Genomic DNA, 27,870 nt, shown 5'->3' on the forward strand with positions numbered 1-27,870 from the left:
TATCGCCAAATACTCATCCATGAAGAAGATAAAGATTTTCATCGAATCGTTTTTCGGAAACACCCAACTCTGCCGATACAAGATTTTCGACTAAAAACAGTTACCGTTGGTGTAAATTGCGCGCCATATTTGGCGATTCGAACCCTACACCAACTCGCCCACGACTGTCAAGACGAATATCCGCTCGCTAAAAACATTTTATTAAACGAAACATATGTTGACGATATTTTGTCAGGCGGTCATAATATACAGTCCACTTTGAACTCTATGACTCAACTTATCGAAGCCTTAAAATCGGCAGGGTTCCCTTTGAGGAAGATGTCGGCAAATCACCCTAAAATTTTAAAACCCGTTCCCGACCCTGATTTGCTAGACGTCGACTTCCTTAAATTCCATGATTCGAGTTCCACAAAAACCCTTGGAATTCAGTGGAACGCGCTAACCGACACCTTCACCTACACGTATGATCCACCATCAGCAGAAAACACGACTACAAAAAGGCAGATTTTATTAGCAGTTGCAAAACTGTTTGACCCCGCAGGATGGCTTTCACCAATAATGATTCTTGCAAAAATGTTGCTGCAACAACTCTGGATGGAAGGAACGGATTGGGACGAAGACGTGAAGCCCGGAGCTCTCCAAAAATGGACCTCAATGTATGAAAATTTACCTCATATCAGAGACATTAAAATCCCTAGGTGGGTACAGTATTCCCCCGATAAACTAATCCAGCTGCATGGATTCTCAGATGCTTCAGAAAAAGCATTTTGTGCCTGTATATATTTACGAGTACAAACCCATGAAAATAGTTTTTCATCCCATTTGCTAGCTGCTAAAAGCAAAGTAGCACACCTCCAAACCGTGATTCTTCCACGGTTGGAACTCTGTGGAGCAGTTTTACTCTCCAAGTTAGTGAAACAGCTGCGAAGTGAGCTGAATCCACCCCAACACGAACTCATTCTCTGGTGCGATTCTGCCATCGTACTGGCCTGGTTAGAAAAACCAACCCATACCTGGAAAACGTATGTCGCCAACAGAACCTCTGAAATTCTTAAGAACGTCGACAATGCCACTTGGAGGCACGTTTCCAGTAAGGATAACCCAGCGGATTTGGGCACTCGAGGCTGCAAGCCTCAGGATTTAGCCCAATGTCCATTATGGTGGGAAGGACCTAATTGGGTTATCAATCCATCAACTTCGTGGCCAAAGGATATTTCTCACCACCCAACTCCCCCCGAACAACGACATGTGGAAGTATTCCACACCCTGCAGGAAGAAAATATAGACATACTCGACCGTTTTTCGTCATTTTCTCGAGCGCTTAGAGTCGTGGCCTATATGTTGCGGTTTATCCGAAAAGCAAGAAAACTAGAAGTTCCAGCCACGTTCAACCTCACCCATGCCGAAGTGAATGATGCCAAAATCAAAATCATCACTCAAACTCAACAAAATTATTACGGAGATACGATAGAGCTGCTTCAAACGTCAGGACCCTTACCCAAAAAGAACACCCTTCTGACATTAAACCCCATGCTAGATGACTCAGGAATCATGCGAGTTTCTGGAAGATTAGCATATGCCACTTATAGCTTTAATGAGCGGCACCCAATTATCATACCCGAAAACTCTCGATTTTATTCTCTTCTGTTGGACTTCCTCCATTCGAACCTGCTGCACGCCGACAAACAGCTGATGATCCGAATGGTACAGCAACAGTACTACATTCCACGTTTGAAGCAAAATGTCAAAAAGCTCATCCTCCACTGCAAAACCTGCACCATCTACAAACAGCAGATGAAAACGCAGATAATGGCACCCTTGCCACCCGCGAGGTCAACATATTCTCTACCCTTCCATACAACAGGAGTCGACTTTGCCGGACCATTTTTGGTAAAAACTTCTTCCCTTCGCCGAGCTTCGTATGTGAAAGCTTACGTTTGTGTGTTCGTCTGTTTTTCCACAAAGGCTGTTCATTTAGAAGTGTGCTCTGATCTCACCACGAATGCCTTCAACGCAGCCTTTGCCCGATTCACGGGCCGCCGTGGCCTACCCCACCAGATATATTCTGACAAGGGAAAGACGTTCGTCGGCGCACAACGCGGATTACAAAGAGAATTCACCACATTCCTCACGGAAGTCGCCACAGACGTCGCCGAAAAGTATGCAACTCACGGATTCTCATGGAAATTCATCCCACCATACGCTCCCCACATGGGTGGTCTATGGGAAGCGGCCGTGAAAAGCTTCAAGATACACTTTACGAAAGTAGCAGGAAACCAGAAGTTCTCATTCGAAGAGCTTACTACCCTCTTTGTACGCATAGAGGCGGTCCTCAATTCCCGACCGCTCTCCCCTATGTCCGAAGATCCAATGGATCCGCTAGTCCTAACCCCAGGGCATTTCCTACGTGGCGCGCCGCTCTTGTCGTTACCGGAGCCAACTGCAGAGCATCTCACCTTGGTCAACAAATGGCAGAAACTGAAAGTGCTTCACCACCAATTCAGCACACGATGGAAGAGTGAGTATCTCAAGGAGCTGCATAAGCGGTACAAATGGAAATGCCCTCAACGCAATATTCAAGTTGGAGATTTAGTCGTGGTAAAGGATGATTTACTGCCCCCGAACGAATGGCGTTTGGGACGGGTAATCACTTTACACCCTGGATCGGATAACCATGTATGAGGTGGGTTTTGTCTAAGGCTGGGGTAACGCTCAGTCAATCCAGAGTCGAGTAAAGGTCCCACAAACCCCTACTGAATAAATACACAATATTTATGTGTTACGAACACACGCACACACGGTTGGAGATATTAGGCGGACAGCAGCTTTCCGTCGCAAGATGGCGAGGGGGGGGCGGAGCGTCGACTAACGGAGGTTCGGTAGGGCGGCTGAACGGTCGGGTAACGGACGGACTGGTACGGCGGTACGGAAGCAGCGGCGGGATAGAAGCAACGGCTTAACTGGGTTAGGATGGCAAGCGGCCAACGGTCGTCGTCGCAGTGGCGGGACGGATGCAGCGGCTTAACGGCGGTAGGATGGCCAACGGACGTCGTAGCAGCGGCTTAACGGCGGTAGGGTGGCGAACGGCCAACGGTCGTCGTAGCAGCGGCGTGACGGATGCAGCGGCTTAACGGCGGTAGGATGTCGGACGGCCAACGGACGTCGTAGCAGCGGCGCCACGGATGCAGCAGCTTAACGGCGGTAGGATGGCGAACGGCCAACGGTCGTCGTAGCAGCGGCGGCACCAGAGGGGCGACGATGCGGCGGTGGGCTGCGGAGCGCGTACCAGGGCCTTGGTGAGAGGAGAGATGGGCTGGCGGCGGGGTTTACCTGGACAGCGGCAGCGTGTTCCGGGCGGGATAGGATGGACGTACCAGCGGACTTGTATTGGTCGGTCGGCTTCGGCAGGATCGGGCTGATCGAACGTCTTCGGCAGGCTCGGTAATCGGCGGGGTCAATCACCTGCGGGAGAAACTGCGAGGACTCGGGTTAGTGCTGGTTTCACCGCTGGACACCCCCGCCTCCCTACTTGCACACTAGTAGAAGGTGCGTAAGGGGGGTGGGTTTGTACCAGCCGAGACGCCGTGGGTCGACCCGTGGCGGAGGGGAAGTGCACCTTAACGGCACAGCGGTAGCCCCTTGTGCGCACGCATCGGCTCACGGCCGAAACCAGAGCTGCGGAGAGGGGGTCGTGCGGTCGTTCGGGCGGCGAGTCATTCCTTACCAGACCAGGACGACGGAGGGAAGGGTAGTCCGAAGACACCACTCGCGTCATCCTGGTGCAGCAGGGGGTGACTCGCGCCACGGCCGCACCCTCTTCTCCCCAGCTAACTAGAGGGAGTGGTTCCTCCGCTCCGGCCAGCCTACTAAAATCAGAGCTGAGGGGGGAGGGGGTTATTTGGTCATTAAGGCAGCGGGCCGCTCAACACCAGGGTGGGCGACGGAGGGAAGGATAGTCCGAAGACACCACTCGCGTCGTCCAGCCCAGGTGAAGGGTGACTCGCGCCATGACAGCGCCCCTTCCGCTCAGTCCGAGCCGCGGGGGAGGGGGGTTATTTGGTCATTAAGGCAGCGGGCCGCTCAACACCAGGGTGGGCGACGGAGGGAAGGATAGTCCGAAGACACCACTCTCGTCGTGCAACTCTGGTGGAGGGTGACCCGCGCCATGACAGCGCCCCCTTCCACTCGGCTAGCTAGCCGGAGTGGCAATTTTGTCTTTAAAAAGACAACCACTCCCGCTGGCTCACCTGCGAGGACTGAATTGCAAAAATGCAAATTCAATGTTTTTTTTGATCTGGTAACCTTGCCGTGCGCGGACGTGTTTTTGATCGCTCTTCGAATTGTTATTCTTTTTACTTTGTAAACAAGTTTTATCTTTCATAAATATTTATTCATAGAATAGAAAACAGTTTAAAAGTTTAATTTCGTATTAAATCTTTACACAGTGCAATATACATAGTGGCTTTTTGTGCAATTTAAACATTCAGTCTGTGTGTTCATATATCAAAGATTTTCACAAAAATTTGTGATAACTGCATACCTTTTTGTTGGTAGCTGCTATTAGCAAGTCATTGTGTGCCCTTTTTGCTTTGTGTTGTGTTCGCTGCTAGCTATACGCTGTCTTGCGATTTGCATCCAGTGCTCCAAAATAACTCTTGCCCATAATTTTTGAACAGCTGTTCAATTTATCTTATACTTATAGTTTCTTTTGCCTATTTTTCTTTTGGGTTTGTTTAACTTTGCAATTATGTTGGATTGCTGTGTCAAGAAGTGCACCAATCAAAAGAAAATTTCCCGTGGTGATACTTATGTTTGTTGTTGGCTCTGTGATAATATGGCTCATGTTATCTGTGCCGGTTTCTCTCACATAGGTGGTCGGGTGGTTGACCTAATATCCAGCAAAATTGGACTGAACTGGACATGTCATGATTGTCGTTCCGTAGAAAATGACATGCGAGCTTTTATGAGGCAAACTCAGAAAGAGTTCAACAACATTTTTATTGGGTTTCGTGACCTTAACGAAAGATTCAAAACGATGGAGGCTCACTTTAAAAAATTGAAAGTGATATCTGAATCCCCAAAACGAAAGAAATGTATGCCCAACAATGACTCCAACTTGTCTTCGAGTCAGGGGCAAAGCTGTCCTCCTACGAATGTCCCTTCAACCGCGTTGACTAATACGAACAGGCTAACCAAAGACGTTATGAACAATGCAGCTCAGAAATCTCCACAAGAATCTCCACAAGGTTGTGTCGAGACTTCCAGTGAGACGATCTCTGGCAAATTAAACGATGCACGAACTAATAGTGGTACCTTTGCGGCTGTTTGTTCTACGTCACCAATGTTGATTTCGCTGGACTCCCCAATTCATCCTACACCTCCACCGGTATTTTTAGCTCCAACAATAACAGTTACCGATACTGGGGTTGTTGCTAGCGATACAAGTGTACCTGAAAAAAATAGTACGGGCTCGATAACCAGCGCTATAACGGCCGCACCTTCCCAGCTCTCTGGTGCGCTATCCGCTACTCCTTTGCAGGTGACTGCCGTGCCACCTCGTAGGGCTGTATTTGTGTCCCGATTACACGCCTCGCTTACCGAAAATGACATTGCTCATTACGTTTGCTCTAAACTTGGTGTTGCACCCACTAGTAACATCAATGTGTATAAATTTAACTTTAAATATGAGAGAGACATCTCCTCATTTAAAATATCCCTTTCAGATGAATATTTCGATAAGGTACTTGATTCCTCTTTTTGGCCCAAGCATACTGTGGTTCACTTGTTCACGAGAAAGGCGAGGGCCGAACCTGTTTTATTACAGCCAAAAAACGGTATGACGAACACAGTAATAACAACACAAAGGTAATTGCTGATCTGTCCCGTCTTCTCATTAATTATCAAAATGTTCGTGGTTTACGATCAAAACTTGTTCCATTCTTCCTTAATTCTTTCAACTTTTCTGCACAAGTTGTAGCTTTTACGGAGACCTGGCTAAAGCCTGATAATTACAATTCTGAGGTTTTTTCAAATAAATATGCTGTTTATCGGCGTGATCGCATCTCTAGAGCGGGAGGTGTCCTTATTGCTGTTGAATCTAACCTATCGTCTGAGTTGATTTCGCTGGACAATATCTCCCATATCGAATTCATAGCAGTTAGGCTTTCATTCGGTAGCTATAGCGTAATTGTTTGCTGTTCGTATATACCACCTCGTTCGGATATGGATGTTTATGCTAGTCATAGCTCGGCCATCTGTGATTTGCATTCGCAGTTGGGAGATAACGATCGACTTGTTGTTGTTGGTGACTTTAACTTGCCAACAGTTAGTTGGGTTAATATAAGTGATTCAAACTTTTTAACTCCCACTGCTCAACATGAGTTTCTCAATTGCTTGTTAGACTCATCTCTTTTACAGATTAACAATGTTCCAAATAGTGGAAATAAAATGCTGGATTTAGTATTTGTGGATGGCTCGGTGGGTACTGCCCTTACGCAAATACCACCTTTATCCCTTCCAGAAGACCCTCTTCACCCTACGCTAGAGATATCACTTGATATCAGCCTACCCCGTAGGATTCAAGTACAGTCTCGTCCCCGATCTAGATGCTTCTACAAAGCGAATTTCATTATGCTCAATGATCAGTTGGCTTCCCATGATTGGTCGGATCTCTATGCTTGCACTGATGTCGATTCGGCTATCTCTATATTTTACAGTACGCTTGATAGCTTCTTTGATACCTGCATTCCTACTCGCTATACCCTATGTTCGAATAAGCCCCCTTGGTTTTCAAGGCAACTTATCAGACTTAATAACATCAAATCGAGGCTTTATAAGAGGTTCAAGAAATCTGGAGCATCTGCTGACCTCTCTAAATATCTAATAGCTCGTTCTAAATTTCACCGTCTTAATCAGCTTTGTTATAAAAATTACTTGAGTTGTTGTAAAGCCCATTTTTTTAGAAATCCAAAAAAGTTTTACAGTTTCGTAAATTCAAAGCGGAAAACTTCTGGGTATCCTTCCTCATTAACCTTTGGAGGTAAAAAAGCTTGCACTGATGACGACGTTGCTGAACTATTTTCTGAGTTCTTTAAGTCCACGTATTCATCCAGTGGTTTTCATTCTGGTCAATATCCCTATCGCTTAGATAGCTCGAATTACATTAGGAATCCTGCTATTGATGGTAATATTGTTCTTCAGAGTCTTCAATCTTTGAAGCCCACCTTTTCTCCGGGACCGGACGGTGTTCCTAGCTGCGTGCTTAGGTACTGCGCCGAAAACATGTATGAGCCTATTTTAAAATTATTTGAGCTATCTCTGGGATCTGCGTCATTCCCGGCACTTTGGAAACAGTCTTTTATTATACCCCTGCATAAAAAAGGTAGTAGGTCAAAAGTTGAAAACTACAGGGGTATTGCTAAACTTTCAGTCATTCCTAAAGTCTTTGAACAGATTGTCACCAATCAACTGCAATATCAGTGTTCTAGTCTTTTATCTCCATGCCAACACGGTTTTATTCGTCAAAGGTCAACCACTACAAATTTGCTTGTATTCACCTCTATAGTTATGGAAGGATTTTTAGCGAACAAGCAAACGGATGTCATCTACACGGACTTCAGCAAAGCATTTGATACCGTCAACCACGAGTTGCTTATTCATAAGCTTGATTTACTGGGCTTTCCGTTTCACCTATTAATGTGGCTGAAAAGCTATCTTTCTAACCGGACCCAAAAAGTCCTGTTCAAGTGCAATCTGTCGGAATCGTTCGGAGTTTCCTCTGGCGTACCCCAGGGAAGTCATCTAGGCCCTTTGCTCTTTGCCCTTTTCATTAATGACTTGCCACAGACAATATTATATTCCCATACTATAATGTATGCGGATGATGTAAAACTTTGCTACACTTACTGTCCTACCGATTTGAGTTCCTTGGATCTTCTTCAGGCCGACTTGGACTCGTTCCAATGTTGGTGCACAACAAATTTATTAGCTTTAAATTGCTCTAAATGTAAGTATATGACATTTCACCGAGTGAAGCCAGCATTGAAATCTTATGTAATAGATGGTACGCCTTTGGAGCGTATATCTATTGCAAATGATCTAGGTGTCCTTTTTGATCCGAAATTGAATTTTAACATGCATATTTCATCAATAGCCAACAAAGCGTTGGGTTTACTTGGATTTGTTAAAAGATGGGCTAAAGAGTTCGATGATCCGTACCTCACTAAGGTTCTTTACACATCGCTGGTTCGTCCAATACTCGAGTATTGCTCATGCGTTTGGTCCCCTGTTTCTCAAAAGCATATAAAGCGTCTTGAGTCAGTTCAAAAGCAATTTTTGATATTTGCATTGCGCGGCCTTAATTGGGACTCAAGTCTCCACCTTCCTCCATACAGAAGTAGACTTCTTCTTATTAACTTACCCACTCTGGAAAATCGGAGAATATTACTGGGGGTATTGTTCATCCATAAGCTCATTATTGGAGAAATTGATTCCGCGGACCTCCTCAGCCGCTTGTTTTTTGCGGTTCCCCCTAGAGTATCCAGACACTACGTTCCTTTCTATTTCCCCCTTTGTCGACGAAACTTTGCTAAAAATAATCCTCTTCTTATCTGGTGCGCGCACTACAATGACTTGTATAGCTGCATCAGTCTTGAATGTACTTTTGCCACTATACGTAATGCAATACTTGCCTATCTAATTTAAGAGATACAAGCTAATTTAATTTGCCGGCATTTTATTCCTTCGATAAAAAACAGGAACTATCTCGCTTAAGGATGGAGGAACATTTATCAACATGTCTCATTAAGAAGGAACAAGACAGTACTGTGTTGATTGGAATCTGGTGCATTGCAACAACGTAAAAAACATGCTTTTTCAAGAGTCACTGACCGGAATCGTATGCATTCCGGCAGTATAATCTTATGGGTCAGGCGTCGAGCTGATTGGAATCCGGTGCATTCCAACAACACAGGTCATGTTACTTTTTTATGCCTTGTGATGGCGTATCCTCATTACACTACTCTTAGCACTGCCGGATTCCCATGACATGCTGATTGGAATCTTGTTGCATTCCAACAGGGAGATTGGAATCCACTGCATTCCGAAGTCATGCTGAGCGGAATCTGATGCATTCCGCCAGTATAAGATTTCGGCATAAGATCTTATTTCTGCTCATATTTCTTATTATTATTATATTCTGAAATTAAATAGTAATGTTCATTAATATTTCTTTGTTTGTAATATAACATTGTTGAAAGCTCGATATATCTTAAATTTTATCTTTTGAGTTGTATATTTATATATCTTTTATATTATGCAGTCGACCATAGTTTGTCGTCGACTTTAATTAATAAATAAATAATAAATATGGGCGGTGCCGCAAACTGGTTGAGAAGTCAACGCACCATTATTGTGCTTTTTCATTCGTTTGCTATCAGTGGTTGTTGTCTATGCTATACAAGTGGTTTTTGGCTATGCTATAGAAACTGGTTGAGAAGTCAACGCACCATTATTGTGGTTTTTCATTGGTTTGCTATTAGTGGTTGTTGACTATGCTATACAAGCATAAGTACAAGTGGTTTATTGTAACGCTACGTTACACATGTTCGAGTTGTGGAACTCAAAACCCAAAATGGACTAATAACCCGTAATATTGCCAAACTGTGCGTGCTACCAACTGCCTAGTAGTGCCAACCCTACCTCTGGTACCCTCTGCTTCATGCCCCTAGCAATCTGGAAAGACATCTAAGCTACCCTCACCAACGTATTTTTCTAGCCCATTTTTTTGAAAAATACGTATTTTTCTTTCTTGTCTCTACAGGACCCGCCGAGCTACCGAGATGCATAAATGCCGTCTATGTGGGCAGCGACACGTGCTAAGGAAGTGCCGGGCGTTCCTCGCGATGAAGCCTGAGGAGCGCTACGAGTGCGCGAGGAACCACCGGTACTGTATCAACTGCCTGGCAGTGTCACACAGCACTGGGGCATGTGACTCCCCTTCCAGCTGCCGAAAATGTTCACTCGGCCACCACACACTCTTACACCGAGCTCGACCACCAAGCAAAAACGCGGGACGACGGGAAAATAACACCCGACGAAGAGACAGGGCAACTCCACGAGCCCGCACGGAAAACCGCCAGAGCGCGGTACAAAGCCAATCGGCTCGTCAAAAAGACAAACAAATACGACAATTAGTAGCCGAGGCACGGGCGGCCTTGGACAGAGTTGACGCCGCCCTTAACCCATCAACGCGTCGGCGGGGGGAGCATGTTGAAGACATGATCGAGTTTTCGGACTAAGTCCGCCCCCTCCGTCTGGCAACAGGCGGCCAGTGCGGCCAAGCGCAGGCAGTGCAGCTCAGCTGTGGCTTGCCAACCACCACCGCGCTCACTCTCAACAGTTTAGTTTATCTAAAACTACCCGCCTTCACGCATCGTTCGTGCCCGCATCATTCGTGCAGTTTACTCGCCCGCCGCCGTCGCGCATCTCTTTTAATCATTAATTAAATTAACTTTTATTTTCTTTTATATCGTGAAATTTGTGAGTTGTGAATTCAAAAAAACGCAGTATAATAATATATTCATAATTAAAACTTAAAACTAACGCGTTCCGCTTTTTTATTGAAGAGTGCAAGGTGAAAGTATAAACACAAGACGTCTATCGAGTTTGATACAAATTGATAAAGCGGTTACTAAGATCAAACTTTTTAGCATAAATGGGGAGTGCCACTCCCCTTTTCCAAAATTCGTTAGCTGTTTAATCTTGAGCTCAAATAAAATTTCTTTGAACCACTTTCAATAACTTTTAGTTATTAATAAAATACATATTTGGCTTGTAAATTAAAAAAAAGCACCATGTTTTGTTATTGTGGCACCAAAAACGAACATTTGAGCTTTATAAGAGTATTGTAATTTAAAAGAAAAAATACGTCTATCGATTCTGGTGTTATTGATTACGTGATTACTTAGATACAACTTTTTATGATAAGTGTGCAGTGCCACGCTATCTTATCAAAATCATTAGTTTATCTTATTTAATGCTTAAATACGTCATTATAAGACAAATCTCCTTTTATTTTTTTTATTTTTTACTAAAAACATTTTGTAAAGTTTACAAACGGCGATGGTTACTAGGACATGTTTCTGAATTTCACTTCTTCATCAGCTAGCTTATCGGGAGCTGAGCATTGAACTCGAATCTCCAACATTCATATCAGTGCAAAGGCAAATGCCTTTAGCTACTGAGCCATATGAATGTCCCGTTGCTCGCTATACAATCCTTTTAGTCACCATGTAGGCGCATACACTCTGTATGTAGTTTATTCCTAATAGTGTGGATATGATTTTCAGGCGCGCCTTTGAAAGCTTAGTAACATTTGTTCAGATTTCTACAGTATTTGTTTTTAATACTTCCGCTGTTACTATTATATCAATATGATCATATGTATTTAATTAGCGAGCTTTGCTCATATTGCTTTATACAATGGTTTTTGTTATTGATATTAGAGAAAAAAAATACTTTGTCGTTGTGTTTAGTTAGACGGTGGACCACAATTTACCAAAACCCGCAGAGAGGTTGCAGTTCCTTAGAAATAAGGGAAAATCACCATGTAGGAAGATGAACCTAGGGTAACCCTGGAACGTGTTTGTATGACATGGGTATCAAATGGAAGGTATTTTAAAAGGGAGTGGGCCATAGTTCTATAGGTGCACGCCATTTCGGGTTATCGCCATAAAAGTGGACCAGGAATGACTCTATAATGTGTTTGTACGATGTGGGTATCAAATGAAAGGTGGTAATGCGTATTTTAAAAGGGAGTGATCCTTAGTTCTATAGGTGGACGCCTTTTCGAGATATCGCCATAAAGGTGGACCAGGGGTGCCTCTAGACGTGTTTGTACGATATGGGTATCAAATGAAAGGTTTTAATGAGTATTTTAAAATGGAGTGGGCCTTAGATCTATAGGTGGACGCCTTTTCGAGACATCGCCATAAAGGTGGACCAGCGGTGACTCTAGAATGTGTTTGTACGATATGGGTATAAAATGAAAGGTGTTAATGAGTATTTTAAAAGGGAGTGGGCTTAGTTCTATAGGTGGACGCCTTTTCGATATATCGCCATAAAGGTGGGCCAGGGGTGACTCTAGAATGTGTTTGTACGATATGGGAATCAAATGAAAGGTGTTAATGAGTATTTTAAAAGGGAGTGGGCCTTAGTTCTATAGGTGGACGCCTTTTCGAGATATCACCATAAAGGTGGGCCAGGGGTGACTCGAACATTTGTTTGTAGGATATGGGTATCAAATGAAAGGTGTTAATGAGTATTTTAAAAGTGAGTGGGCCTTAGCTCTATAGGTGGACGCCTTTTCGAGATATCGCCATAAAGGTGGACCAGGGGTGACTCTATAATGTGTTTGTACGATATGGGTATCAAATTAAAGGTATTAATTAGGGTTTTAAAAGGAAGTGGCCCTTAGTTGTTTATGTGAAGGCGTTTTCGGGATATCGACAAAAATGTGGAGCAGGGTGACCCGGAACATCATCTATCGGGTACCACTATTTTATTTATATATGTAATACCACCAACAGTATTCCCGCCATGATTCCAAGGGCTTTTGATTTCGCCCTGCAGAGCTTTTTCATTTTCTTCTACTTAGTATGGTAGGTGTCACACCCATTTCAAAAAGTTTTTTCTAAAGTTAGAAGGTCCTGGTTTTTGATAGGGCTTTTCAGTTTGGTCGTTAAAACAAGCTTCTGGTAACACTACGGACTTATTCAGTCTATGTGAGGTCCTCATGGACCGGCCAGTTCAACCTAACCTAACCTAACACTAGAAGTTTGATGGCCGCCAGGGAATAAATCGCATGACATACAAGATCAGACAAAAATATTGCTGGAAAAATATGAAAAATGATATAAAAAGTATATTTAAAAATATGAAAAATTTTCCACTGTACCTTCTTTTTAACCATTGGTTTAACCACTTCTATTACACAATTAACTTGCCCTTGCAACTACAGCTACTAAATTTTTTTGTACGTAATAAGCTCAGAAACCCTCGCCTTTTACAGTAGTGTCGATTTCAATACGATTAGTTACAATCGTCTTATTCTATATGTTTAAATTTTAGTGTAACTCAAATGAAATGAAAAAACAATGCAAAATCTTTGTTTGACCGGTTTCATCTAGGAAAACCTCGCCTTTTAGAGAGGTCATAAGTTACAAAGCAGATATTAGATTGGGTCGATTTATTAATCAATATCGCGCCATCGATTTTTCGATAGGATTTGGGCTCAGGAAAAAGTTCCACTACGCATACCCACAAAAATAATTTTCGAGCCAGCCAAATTTAATTTTTTTTTTTTTTTTGGTGTGCGTAGTGGAACTTTTTTTCCTGAGCCCAAATCCTATCGAAAAATCGATGGCGCGATATCAGTTAATCCATACAAATCGACCCACCCTAGTAGATATATAGGGGCCTGTAGAATAGAAAATATTGATAGGAAAAATAATTTTACATTAATTCCCTTTAGAATAGAAAATATTGATAGGAAAAATAATTTTACATTAATTCCCTATAGGGTAGAAAATATAGATAGTAAAAATAATTACACTTTAATTCCCTATAATGTAGAAAATATAAATGAAAATAAGAAAATAATAATTCATAAAAATAGGCTTAAACTATTATAAATCTAAATAAACAAAAAAAAGTACCAACAAAGACAAAGCGAGGGAAAAGGCAAGTTCAAATAAGCGCAGAGCCAAAAATAAAAATAAAAAACAAAAACAATAAGAACAATCGTGATAGCATTGGTGTGTTGGCTGCCGAAATCGGTGCGCTCAAAGCTGCAGTGAGTTCGTGTACTTTGCCCCCAAAACACAACAACGATGCTATGCTTACATATGCAATGGATCTATGCACCTTCTCGCCGTTGCCTTCTGGCTCGCATTCGCAGTGTACGGGTCCCCTCTCAACACTCCTCTAGACGGTTCACAGCTACATATAGCTGATAATGCATCGGCTATGCTCACACCTACACCCTCTCTGTGCCTATCCCACCTTCTTTTTCGTCAATTCTTTTGTCACCGACCGCGCTCTGCAGTGACGCCAGGCTGTCTACTGTTGAAAATTCTGGCGCCGCTAATTCAAACAATTCCACCGCCGCCGATAATGTACATACTGTCGCCCCACATACTAATAATGATGCCGTCGACACCTCAAGTATGCTGTAAATACCAATGATAAGCCTCATTCCGCTAATATTGGGTCTGCTGATAACGCTGATAATATTATTAATGATGTTAATACTGGAGTGCAACCTGAGGCCCACAGAGAGGTGACTGCTGTGCCGCCTCGTAGGTCGATATTTGTATCACGGCTTCACGCATCGTTGACGGAAGATGACATAACTAACTATATTGTATCCAAGCTTGATTCTAAACCTATTAAATTAAGTGTTTACAAATTTAATTTTAAGTATGAAAAGGACATCTCGTCTTTTAAAATATCAGTGCCTGATGCATATTTTGACAAAATTCTTGAACAGTCTTTTTGGCCGAAACATTTTCCACAAAAAAGGCAAATGTAAGAATTTCAAAAAACTTACCGGACTCGGCAAGAATACCACAGGCGTAAATATCGACTTGTCTTATATATCTATTCATTATCAGAATGTTCGTGGCTTACGATCCAAATTGAGTTCGTTATTTCTAAACAGTTTTTCGTTCACAGCGCAAGTGATAGCCTTTGCTGAGATCTGGCCTAAGGAAGATAATTATAACTCAGAGATCTTCTCGTGTAACTATGTCGTGTATAGGCGCTATCGTGTTTCTAGAGCGGGTGGTGTCCTTATAACCGTAGACTCTAGCCTACCGTCAGAATTACTGTCGTTGGACTATGACTCTGATATTGAGTTTATAGCAGTAAAGATCTCATTACGTAGTGCTTGTCTATTTATTTGCTGCTGCTATATCCCGTCACGTTCGGATATGCATGTTTATTCTCAACATAGCGTATCTATATGTAGTGTTTACTCTCAGTTGCGAGATAGGGACCGCCTGGTGGTGCTTGGTGACTTCAATTTGCCTACAGTAATTTGGATTGGCAACAGTGAATTAAACTTTTTGACGTCCACCACTCAGCATGATTTTTGTAAGTCTGCTTGATATACATTTACTACAATTAAACAATATATTAATTTGCAAAAATAAAATGCTGGATTTGGTATTTGCGGATGACCCTGTGGGTATTGCCCTCAAGCGAATTCCCCCATTATCACTTCCAGAGGATCCACTTCATCCTACACTTGAGATAATGCTTGATTATGCTCAGCCTGTGTTGTTTGATGCAGCAAAAGTAAAATCTAGCTTTCGATCAAGATGTTTTTGTAAGGCAGATTTTAATAAGCTGAATTATCTTATTTCCACCCATGACTGGTCGGATCTATATGCTTGTAAAGATGTCGAGTCAGCAACTTCTGTTTTTTACAGTTCTCTCGATGGTTTCTTTGCATGCTGTGTTCCTCTTTGTCATGGCAATGCTGGAACGGGCAAACCCCCGTGGTTCTCAAGACATCTTGTAAGACTATCACCCCTATTCTGCATTCGATTACGTTCCCGTTCTACGCTCCGCTTTAATCGAAGTTTGGTATTCTGCATTACGACGGAATCGTAAAGAGAAGAGGAAGAGCAAATGATTTTTCGAAATCAGCTGTTGGTACGGAATGTGTGAACATTGGAACAAAATAAATTAAAGAAAATTTGTAAAAAACACTGAAAAACGTTTATATTTTATTATCCACGCCATTTTGTACAAAAAAAAGCAATAGAATATATTGCCGCAGTGTTATATTTTTTTGAGTGAAGTGCTTTCATAATTGTAAGTGTGTTTTTGTCGTTGTTTTGGCCAATTCCCTGCCGTGGCCACCAAGTTTTGTTAAAACGGACTCCTGCACGAATATAGTTGACATTTTCTCAATTTTAAGGAAGCTAATTTCATTGCACTGGCCTAAAATACTTTATAAAGGTTTATTTATTCTTTCCGCAAGGATTGTTTACGTTTTCGCTTCACCTTCCTCTACGCCGTCAGCTTGCTTTGGCATATAATTGGACCCAACGAACAGACACAAATTATAGCTGTCTATTATAATGGAATCAATAGCCGCGGCATTATTTATGGAGTTGGAAAGCAACGCATACGAAAATTGCCAGGCGAGAATGGAAAGGCAAATATTGCGAGATTTGTGTAATCCATTTGAGATGAGTGACGTATTGTAAGAAATTGAACTTAAAAGTGGTAAAGTTTAATGACTTATTTTCTTATTTAGGTTCAAAAAAAACTTTCGACTTAACAAGGATGCTTTCAAGTATGTGTTAGATACTTTTGCGGGGCAAATACTTCCAAGGACTTCGACATCGACATGTTGTTTTTGACCTGGAAACATAAAAAACAATCCGCGGCATTATTTATGGAGTTGGAAAGCAACGCATACGAAAATTGCCAGGCGAGAATGGAAAGGCAAATATTGCGAGATTTGTGTAATCCATTTGAGATGAGTGACGTATTGTAAGAAATTGAACTTAAAAGTGGTAAAGTTTAATGACTTATTTTCTTATTTAGGTTCAAAAAAAACTTTCGACTTAACAAGGATGCTTTCAAGTATGTGTTAGATACTTTTGCGGGGCAAATACTTCCAAGGACTTCGACATCGACATGTTGTTTTTGACCTGGAAACATAAAAAACAATCATCATCAAGCCTTCTACGTTTCTTAACAAGTTTTACTTACATTTTTGTTAAAATTCTGTTATAAATTAATAAAAAAATAAAAAGAAAATATTTTTCCGCCAACTAATTTGCAACTTAGAAAAACGGAACTACGATCGAAATGCAGAATACAAAAAATCGAACGATTCGAAGTTGGATCGAAAGAGATTGGAACACAGAATACCAAAATTGCCAAATCGAAAAAATTCCAATCCAAGTCGAAATGCAGAATAGGGCTGTATATAATATTAAATCTAGGCTATACAAACGATTTAAAATATCAGGATCATGCTCCGATTTTTCTAAATATTTAGTTGCTAGATCAACCTTTCATCGTCTTAATCAGCAGTGCTATAAACGTTACTTAAATCGGTGTAAGCTTCAATTTTTTAACAACCCGAAACAATTCTTTAATTTTGTCAATTCTAAGAGAAAAACCTCAGGATTTCCGTCTGCTTTTGCTTATGGATGTAAGAACGCAAGCTCGGATGATGATGTTGCCAACTTATTTGCTGAATACTTTAAGTCGACCTATTCATCTCAACTTTTTCAATCGGATCTCTATCCTTACACCTTAGAAAGTTCTAATTGTATTCTGGTTCCTGTCATAGATATAGATACTGTTCCGAAGAGTCTTCTGGAGTTGAAAACAATTACCTCTCCGGGTCCAGATGGTGTTCCTAGTTGTGTTCTAAAGTTTTGCGCTGTCAACTTATCTAAGCATATCCTTAAATTATTTACACTATCTCTTAAATCTTCTGTAGTCCCTTCAATTTGGAAGCAATCATTTATTATTCCCTTACATAAGAAAGGTAGTAGGTCCAATACCGAGAACTACAGGGGCATAGCTAAACTTTCGGCTATTCCTAAAATGTTTGAAAAGATCATCACCTGCCAAATTCAATATGTATGTACTTCTTTATTATCACCCAGCCAACATGGTTTTGTGTGTAGAAAATCAACCACAACCAACTTGTTTGAGTTCACCTCTCTAGTCATGGATGGATTTTTATCCAATAAGCAAACCGATGTTATTTATACCGACTTCAGCAAAGCATTTGATTCTGTTAATCATGAGCTTTTAACTCATAAACTTGACTTACTGGGTTTTTCGAAGAATTTATTACTTTGGCTTCGCAGCTATCTCTTAAATAGAACTCAGCGAGTTATGTTCAAAAACGGTCTCTCAGAGTCGATAGAAGTAACTTCTGGTGTGCCTCAGGGTAGCCATCTGGGTCCATTACTTTTTACCCTCTTTATAAATGACTTACCAATGGTTATCTCGTATTCCCGTGTTCTAATGTATGCAGATGATGTTAAACTATGCTATACATACTTGCCTTCTGACTCTTCCCGTTTGGATTTACTTCAGGCCAATTTGGACTCATTTCAATTATGGTGTACAGTAAATCTACTAGTTTTGAACTGCTGCAAATGTAAACTAATGACATTTCACAGAGTCAACCCAGTTCTAAAATCCTATATGCTAGATGGTGGTCCCTTGGAGCGTATATCTGTAGTATGTGACCTAGGTGTTCTTTTTGATGCGAAATTGAGCTCTAACATGCATATTTCATCTATTGTAAACAAGGCATCGGGTGTACTCGGATTTATTAAAAGATGGGCTAAAGAATTTGATGATCCTTATTTAACCAAGACCCTTTACACATCTTTGGTTCGCCCAATACTTGAGTATTGTTCCTGTATTTGGTTCCCGGAAAATAAAAATCATATAGATCGGATTGAATCGGTACAGAAGCAGTTTCTTATCTTCGCTTTACGCGGTCTTAACTGGGAATCAAATCAACATCTTCCACCTTATAGAAATAGACTTGTTCTCATTAGTTTGCCAACTTTAGAGAATAGAAGAACATTACTCGGGGTAATGTTCCTTCATAAACTGATTATCGGTGAGATAGACTTAGAGTTGTGCTTTTTCGTTCATTTCAGAGATTCGAATCTTTCGTTCTTTTTCTTATGAACGAACAAGTTGTTCTTTTTGTTCATCTGTTCTTTTTTTTTCAAGCAAATATGTTCACTGCTGCTCGCACCCGCGAAAAAAGCCAACAAGTAAAGATGGGGTGTGTATGCAGCAATGCTTTGTGTATGTATATTTAAATGTATTATGAATAAATAAGTTAATATATATATGTATAATTAACTTCAAAAAAAGTTAAAAATTTCGGAAGATGTAGGAAATTGAAAGAGTAGAGACACAAATTGTAAATATGAACTTTTCAAGTTTAATAAATGTAATAATAAGTTTCTTACAAAAGATGTTTTTAATAAATAGTCCATACATAATTGTTGTAGCAGTGCCACACACACATGACCACACAAATCTTTAGTGTAAGTAGCATCATCGACATTCGTGCTCACTGTGAATTTCAGCGTATGTTTGTATGAATTTACAATGTTCGCGAACGAGAAGAGAGAAAGAATAACTTTAGATAAAACGAACTAAAAGAACAAATAGAACCGAAAGAAAGATCTAGTTCACTTGTTCAGTTGAGAGACTCGGTCAATTGAACAAGTTCAGAACGAAACGACCCAACTCTAAATAGACTCCACTGACCTTGTAAGCAGCCTGAATTTTTCTGTTCCTGCGAGAACTACAAGACACTATGCACTCTTTCATTTACCCATTCTACGGCGTAATTTTGCCAAATATAGCCCTCTTCGCAATTGGTGCTCGCGCTATAACGAACTGTACAACTGCATTAGTTTTGAGTATTCGATTGCTGCTATCCGTAAGGAAATACTATCACGTCTGGCATGATATTTTTAAAGATTTTTAAATAAGATGTCAATTTTATTTCAATATTAATTTTAACTAATTTTTATTTTATATTTGATTTATTAATTAACAAAAACAATTTTGAGCGTGTACTCCAATGAAACGCAGCATTTCATAAAATCGATTTATTTTTTTAAATGAAACTGTAGTATTCCAAATTACTACGTATGAAACTATTTCTGGCTGTATAATTTTTCTATTGAAAAGTGAATTAACTCAGCATGAGAAAAGTAAAGCTTAAATTCAGCATCTCTTTTAAAGTAAGATGAAGACATTTTTTAGTAATCTGCTAGTTTAATAATTCTTGTTTCCTGTCATACCTTCCAAATTGACGTGAATCTCCAGGTGCTGTCTTAATTAGAGTTAAAATCTAACTGTTTAAAATAACAAAACTTTTTTTTCCTAAAAAATGAAAATTTTGAATTACATATCTTTACTTTGGAACGAGCGATATCCCATTTAAACTAGTTTATCGGCTATAGTATTATTTTTGTTTTGTAATTTGGAGGTTGGGTCAAGTCTCAGAATTCTATATGTAATCAAGTCATTTAACACTTGACATTATACAAGATAAAATGGACGATTATAAAAGAACACACCAGGATACCAAAGAAGACATTTATGGATATCCTCAAATTTTGCATCGAAGAAAATAGGTACTTCAAATTTAACGACACAATCTACACGCAATTAAAAGGAATGCCCATGGGATCACCTGGATCGCCAGTCATTGCTAATATAATTATGGAAGAACTTTTGGAAAAAACAATGACAAAACTAAAACAGAAACCAAGAGTACTTACAAAATATGTTGATGGCCTTTTTGCAATCATACAAGAAAACGAAATTCAAAATATGCAAATTACGGTAGTATAAGAAACAACCAGCGTCTGGACGAATCATTAATTTTAACTCTAAACATCCTAAAACGATTATTATGAATACAGCAATGGGCTGTATACGACGCATGTTAAATATATCTGACAAAACTTACCACAAGGAGATTACGGACGAAATAAAATATTTATTAAAACGAAATGACTTCCCAGACAACATTATAAGCTCCCTTATTAAAAGATCAAAATACAATATTCAGCATCAAATTCAAGACAAACCAAAAATATTCAAATCGGTAACTTACGTACCCCATTTATCTGAACGCTTAATGTCAGATTGCTACGATAACGAGAAAATAAAAATATCTCACAAGCCTACAAGTACCCTTAAAAACATATTTAACAGAACTAAGTCAAAAATACCGGAAATGAACAAAAGCAATGTCATTTATGAAATCCCATGTAATGGAAACCAGAAAGAGCTGTGCAACAAGGTATACGTTGGTACAACCAAATCAAAATTAAAAACGCGATTGGCACAGCATAAATCAGACACCAAACAATGCCAAAATTCTTTTACACATAAAACTGCGCTGATGGCACACTGTGCATCGAGCGAACACTCTCCCAATTTCGCTAAAGCATCCATCTTACAGCAAGAAGCAAATTATTCCAAGCGTTTCTCACTTGAAATATTACACATTATAAAGACTACGCCAAATATACGACTGAACTACACTACTGATACGGACAACGTCGCGCATATTTACAGACATTTAATTACAAATAAATTAGTACCAAATTTATGTCATTCGTTATGTATGTCATTCGTTGTTATTCTTCATCAATATTTTGTTTATATAATGTTATTTGTTTGTATAGATTTTGCAGTTTATATCCCTGAGGACGGTTACCGCGGAGTAACCGAAATATATCGGATTTTTAAAAAAAACTTGTTTATTTTTTAATTGACCTCGAGCAGGCAAAACGAATAGAAAAATATATTAAATATGAAAGGTCGCCAAACAATTTACTCTAAAATAAAACTAATAAATAATTAAATAGCTGGAAACATCCAATAAAATAAAGCATGTGTGTCAGTAACTCGGGACTCAATCACAAAACCTACCGTATATGTAGCCGGCAAAGAATATGCGTACTGGGCATCCTTGGAAAACTTGGCATAACTTCTGACCAATGGCAATTTTTTATTTTTTTTTTTAACTGTTGCTAATATATATGCAAAATAATTTTTCTTATTTTAATAAAGTGCAATTTAAAAACAAGTATTTTTATTTAAAAGATTGAATTATGTTTTTGTTTTATCGGCGTATTGTCAAAGGATTCAAGGTTCGATTCGAGCTCAAGGCCAGAACAACATTTTTTTTAATGATAATTATCTTCTTTTCTATAATGAAAAATTGTATTTTGTTTTTGAGATAGTAAGTCATAAGAGTGCTGATGATGAAGGCTTAGCAACCTTCGAAATTGATCTATCTGCGCACGTAAGGCAGGTTGTCTGAAAAATTTCCTACCTACTAATCCAAAAAAACATCAAATATAGAAAAATTAAAAAAACATTAATTATCATATAAATTATTTTTCTGGCCAAGGCTGTCATCATCGGAGCAGATCCTTGACTGTTCCATACTCTCTTGCTCCGGGAAGGTGTTGAACTTTACCCCAGTCCAGAAAGACGGGTTTTCTGCGTGTGGCGGACACGATTTTATAGATACTAGATGTAAAAATTCGTCGACTCCGACACTTTAAAACGTTCGTGGCACCTTGCTGTATCCGCCCCACGCCTGTATTTTGCGACTTAGTGCCACACCACACGAACCTTCCACATTGGACCCCCTAGGCCATACCGCCACCCTCTATTCCATGGGAACTTGGGAGTCGCCAGAGCCTGTCTGTTATATATGTGTATGATAAATTCATGTTTGTAACAGGATTCCTCTCACGTACGTGAGGTTGTTAATTGGGAAGAGAAGGGCTTGTAAACTGCGTCAAATTGCAGGCGATGGTAACATTGGCATCCGACCACATACACATAGTCTTCTCGCTTAAATAAAAAGACGAGTTCATCACATCTGAGAAACGCACTTTCATCAAATTCGAAAAAGGAAAGTAGGACGAATATAAACCAAACACAATCTTATAAAATGTAATATGCAAAACGAGCATTTTGGTAATGTTGGTTGGTTATGCAGGTTAAACGCTTCCTTTTACAGCCCAAGAACCGTAAAGTTATTCAATAATTTAGGAAAAATTTAAACAACGTGACAACAGCACGGACAAGGCGACAAATCCCACTCCCGGGAGAAAAGGCTTTGAAGAGATTTACAAGGTATAATCGAAACAGCTGTTGTCTTGTCCGTCCTGATGTCACGTTGTTTAAATTTTTCCCAAATTATTAAATAAAATTATAAATTAAAAATTGCTTCAAATAAACGGTTTCATACATTTAAAGCCATAAGGGTAATCCCCGCTTAAAAAACTCATTCAAATAGACAACATTGGTTAATTCGTTGTAGTTCTATAAATAGAACAAAAACAACACCAAGTTTCTTTGAAAAATGCCTTACCAACGCATAACTTTACTATATGATGCCATACGAAGTATGGACTATGAATAAAGAAAATATGCAAAGAAGGCAATTGGGATAAGGTTTACAACACCTAAGGCATGACGTGGCTGAATGCGTTTGTAACACTTCAACCATAGTAGGAGTGCGGGTTCAAATCCCACTCCCGGGAGAAAAGGCTTTGAAGAGATTCACAAGGTATAATCGGAACAGCTGTCGCCTTGTCCGTCCTGATGTCACGTTGTTTAAATTTTTCCCAAATTATTAAATAAAATTATAAATTAAAAATTGCTTCAAATAAATGGTTTCATATATTTAAAGCCATAAGGGTAATCCCCGCTTAAAAAACTCATTCAAATAGACAACATTGGTTAATTCGTTGTAGTTCTATAAATAGAACAAAAACAACACCAAGTTTCTTTGAAAACCGCCTTACCAACGCATAACTTTACTATATGATGCCATACGAAGTATGGACTATGAATAAAGAAAATATGCAAAGGCAATTGGGATAAGGTTTACAACAACTAGGTCATGACGTGGCTGAATGCGTTTGTAACACTTCAACCATCGTAGGAGTGCGGGTTCAAATCCCACTCCCGGGTGAAAAGGCTTTGAAGAGATTTACAAGGTATAATCGAAACAGCTGTCGCCTTGTCCATCCTGATGTCACGTTGTTTAATTATTATTTATTAAATAAAATTATAAATTATTAAATAAAATTATAAATTAAAAATTGCTTCAAATAAATGTTTTCATACATTTAAAGCAATAAGGGTAATCCCCGCTTAAAAAACTCGTAAAGCTATTCTTACAGCTGTTCACCTTTAGATTAAGTCCCACTTTGATTCTCATGGAAGGCATTCATTTTGGCTACAAACAACCGTTTTCGTGGATTGCTCGGACTAACTACATATAGTGCATATATGGCACGTAAGTTTTCTCGTTGTTGACTTAGCTTTTTTTTTTTGAAGCCACCCACTTTATCATTTATTAGTTTTGTTTTAGTTCTAGCAGTTAATCACGGTTTAGGATAGCTTAATCTAATATAAGAGCATAATATTACTGGCGTAAGCTGATGTTATTGATATTGTTGGCTTAACAAATGCCGTGAGTTCTGTCTTCTCTGGACTAGATTAAGAAGCAAAAAAGTGGGCATTCCGGTGAATGAGAACAATACGAACTTCTTACTGTCATCCAAGAAAGAATCGGCGCATTTGCGCCTTCGCAACCACGTCACTGTTAACGGATATACATTTGAGACTGTGAAGGACTATGTCTATCTTATAACCAGCATTAACAGCGAAAACAATATCAGCTTAGAACTCAAACGTAGTAGGCAACTGAAAAGTAAATTGCTACATTGTACTGAGTATTGTCGCGAAACGTGGATACCTGGCGTGACTTATTACGAAACGGCCAAAATCGGATAGGCGGTTAAGCGCCAACTATTGATGATGATGATGATGAATCTAATTTTAATAAACGTTAAAGAATTCCACATTTAATTACTTTACGGAATTATTTCACACACGTATTTATGTATTTATTCAAAGAAATATATACACAAATATATAAAAAAATTCTTTCTTTGGAAAAGCAACCATGAGCGAGAAAACTGTGAAGTGCGTTCAGTTTCAAGACCGAACTAACCTTTCGAAGCAATTCTGAACGTAGTTTCTTTACTGTTTAAATATGATGCAAATCATGTAATGAGTGTAATCGATATGTATTCAAATTAACTTACCACATCGCATTTGACATCTCTGAGAAATTCAATATCATAAGGTCCTGGTCGAATGCGCTCTCCAAAAACTACTTGTCCTAAATTTTCAACGGGAGAGTTCTTTTCATTGCCAGTACAAAAGTCGAAGTAATGATATTCATAAGGAATTACAGACTCTTCCGTATTCAGGCGGTTGACGTACAAAATAATGTCCGACTAAAAAAATTTTAAATAAAAATAAAAGCATTATTTCTTTCACAAGATAATAAAACAAGACCTTTCTGAATGAAGGAAATGAACGATGTTCTACATTGAAATAAAATTTTATTCTGTTCTCTATTTACAATCTTACATCTACTTATACTAATTCTGGCATAGATAATAATTTCGTAAAACTAGCTACCTGCTAAGTGATTAGTAGGTTTGTTTACAAGTACATATATGTATGTATGTTGTAGTTAAGTTGACCAATCATACACACTAGGGCGGGTCGATTTAAAAATCGCTCATTGCTCTGTGAAAATCGTATTCTAGGGATCAAAATAAGAAACTTTGCCGAAGGAACCATACCTCTAGAACGAATTCTGATGTCCCCCAATTTGGGTCGAACTTTTGGGTAGGGCAATTTCAATTCTACCTGCTGTGTCTTGTGGTGGCTTAAAAAAAAAAAAACACAAGCAATTTTACGATCTGCAATTGTGTCACAGTGATACCTTCATTTTTAAAACGGTTGAATAAAAAACCCACACAACTATGTTTACGACATGCAAATGCATCACAGTGATGCCTTCATTTTTTAAAACGGTTGAATAAAAAACCCACACAACAACATCAGAATTCGTTTTAGAGGCATGGTTCCTTCGGCAAAGTTTCTTATTTTGATCCCTAGAATATGATTTTCACAGAGCAATGGGCGATTTTTTTGCCTCCCCACAAATCGACCCGGCCTAATGCATACATCTGCTGCGAGTAAATGTAAGGAAGTTGCTCGAGGCCAGGTCAGAAATAAGTTAATATCTTTTTAACCACAAAATTGTCCAACTTAAAATAAAAAGGGTTTTTTAGATGAAAGTGTATCGCATATTAGATATATTTTTTCGAAAATATTCGTGGGCGAAACCAGTATGTAATAATTATTTAAAAAATTCATTTTTTATTCATTATTTTGATTTTTTATAATTAAATATTTTTTTACGCAGTTATAAAGTAAATATTACCTTCAAAATAAAAAAAATGAATAAGATACGACGAGTGGAACCAAAGATATAGCATTTTGAATGTGGGCAAGTTTGCTTACCCAACGAATCTGAGCACATGCAGATCTCTGAAAAAAAATTTTTTTTCGAGGAAATCCTGATATATGTGTTGACTTAAATTGCGAAAAGATTCCAACAAATACATTTGGTGTCTTTTAAAAAAGAGAAAAATTTGTTTTCTACATATCCGTACGATTTGTAAAATAACGACCCAATAATAATGTCAACTTGACATCCATCCTTAAACGCAGTGACACAAAACTGAGAGAATACAGCCAGATTTGTGACAGTCGAATGTCCTGCAATAAAACCATGCTGACATGGATCGACTATTCAATTTATAGCTAATGATAATTTGTTTTTAACTACATTTTCAAGAATTTGAACATGTTGACAGTTTAGATATTGGCCTGTAATTCTTTACTTCATTGTTATTGCCAGACTTGAAGAAAGGGGTGATAGACGCCTGCTTCGAGCGATCAACAAAAACTCTAATCGATAGCGAAATATTGAAAATGTGGCACAATGGCACACAAAGAGAAATATTACACTTGTTAAATAAAAAAGTAGGCAATCCATCTATATCATTTTTGATTGTGGACTGTAAGGAGGATATACCCAAGATAATATCGGTTTCAGATACAGACAATGACCCAAAGTCTAAAGGTCTGGGCCTATCAGCAAGATAGCTGTTATCAAATTTAATCGCCTCAACAACACAAGTAGATTTGAAGAAGTCAGCAAAATGATTTGCCTAATCGACGAAACTGTTAGAGCAAATGTCATTAAATTTAACAAAAAAAAAAAAATCTAAGGTGCGACAACCTCCGAAGAGATTTTAGGTCGAGCTTGTCTTCCAATTTGCGTCGTGCTCCTTTTTTTTAATTTTTCCTACAAATTGGCGGGATTACTTGTTTTATGCCGAATCCAAACGGCATATGCAATGCAGATGAGTTTTCACTGAGAGCTTTTCATGGCAGAAATACACTCGGAGTGCTTACCAATCACTGCCGAGGGGCGGACCAGCTTAGAAAAATTTCCTTCTAATTGAAAAAACTTATTTCTGAAACTTTTTGATGTTGATTTGGCCAGGGCGTGAACCCAAGATCTTCGGTGTGGTAGGCGGAGCACGCTACCATCACACCACGGCGGCCTTTCTTTGAATGAACATAGTTCCAATAAGTAAGGAAGGCTAAGTTCGGGTGTAACCGAACATTACATACTCAGCTGAGAGCTTTGGAGACAAAATAAGAGAAAATCAGCATGTAGGAAAATGAACCAAGGTAACCCTGGAATGTGTTTGTATGACATTGGTATCAAATGGAAGGTAATAAAGAGTATTTTAAAAGGGATTGGACCATATTTCTACAGGTGAACGCCTTTTCGAGAAATCGCCATAAAGGTGGACCAGGGGTGACTCTATAATGTGTTTGTACGATATGGGTATCAAATCAAAGGTGATAATGAGTATTTTAAAAGGGAGTGGCCCTTAGTACTATAGGTGGATGCCGTTTCGAAATATCGCCATAAAGGTGGACCAGGGGTGACTCTAGAATGTGTTTGTACGATATGGGTATCAAATTAAGGGTATTGATGAGGGTTTTAAAAGGGGAGTGAACCTTAGTTGTATATGTGAAGGCGTTTTCGAGATATCGGACCAAGAACATCATCTGTCGGGTACGGCTAATTTATTTATATATGTAATACCAGGAGCAGTATTCCTGTCATGATTCCAATGGCTTGGATTTCGCCCTGCAGAACTTTTTCATTTTCTTCTACTTAATATGGTAGATGTCACACCCATTTTACAAGTTTTTTCTAAAGTTATATGTTGCGTAAGAAACCAATCCAACCACCATGTTTAATCCCTTTTTTCGTATTTGGTATGTAATTATGGAATT

At 39.4% G+C, this 27,870-nt stretch overlaps 1 protein-coding gene across 8 annotated transcripts in view; it reads right to left on the bottom strand.

Moving 5' to 3' along the window:
- Window positions 1-27,870, bottom strand: part of TM9SF2 (transmembrane 9 superfamily protein member 2) — a 483,300-nt gene that overhangs the window by 314,733 nt on the left and 140,697 nt on the right. For 6 of the 8 annotated variants that reach the window (XM_067766156.1, XM_067766149.1, XM_067766150.1 and 3 more), the window contains exon 2: window positions 24,735-24,929. The exons of the other annotated variants lie outside the window; for them this stretch is intronic. In XM_067766156.1, the coding sequence (XP_067622257.1) occupies window positions 24,735-24,929 (195 nt within the window). The remainder of the gene's footprint in view (window positions 1-24,734; window positions 24,930-27,870) is intronic. 8 annotated transcript variants of the gene reach the window in all.

Source organism: Eurosta solidaginis, chromosome 2, assembly GCF_040869045.1.
Source record: "Eurosta solidaginis isolate ZX-2024a chromosome 2, ASM4086904v1, whole genome shotgun sequence".
In the NCBI taxonomy this organism is placed as follows: Eukaryota; Metazoa; Arthropoda; class Insecta; order Diptera; family Tephritidae; genus Eurosta; species Eurosta solidaginis.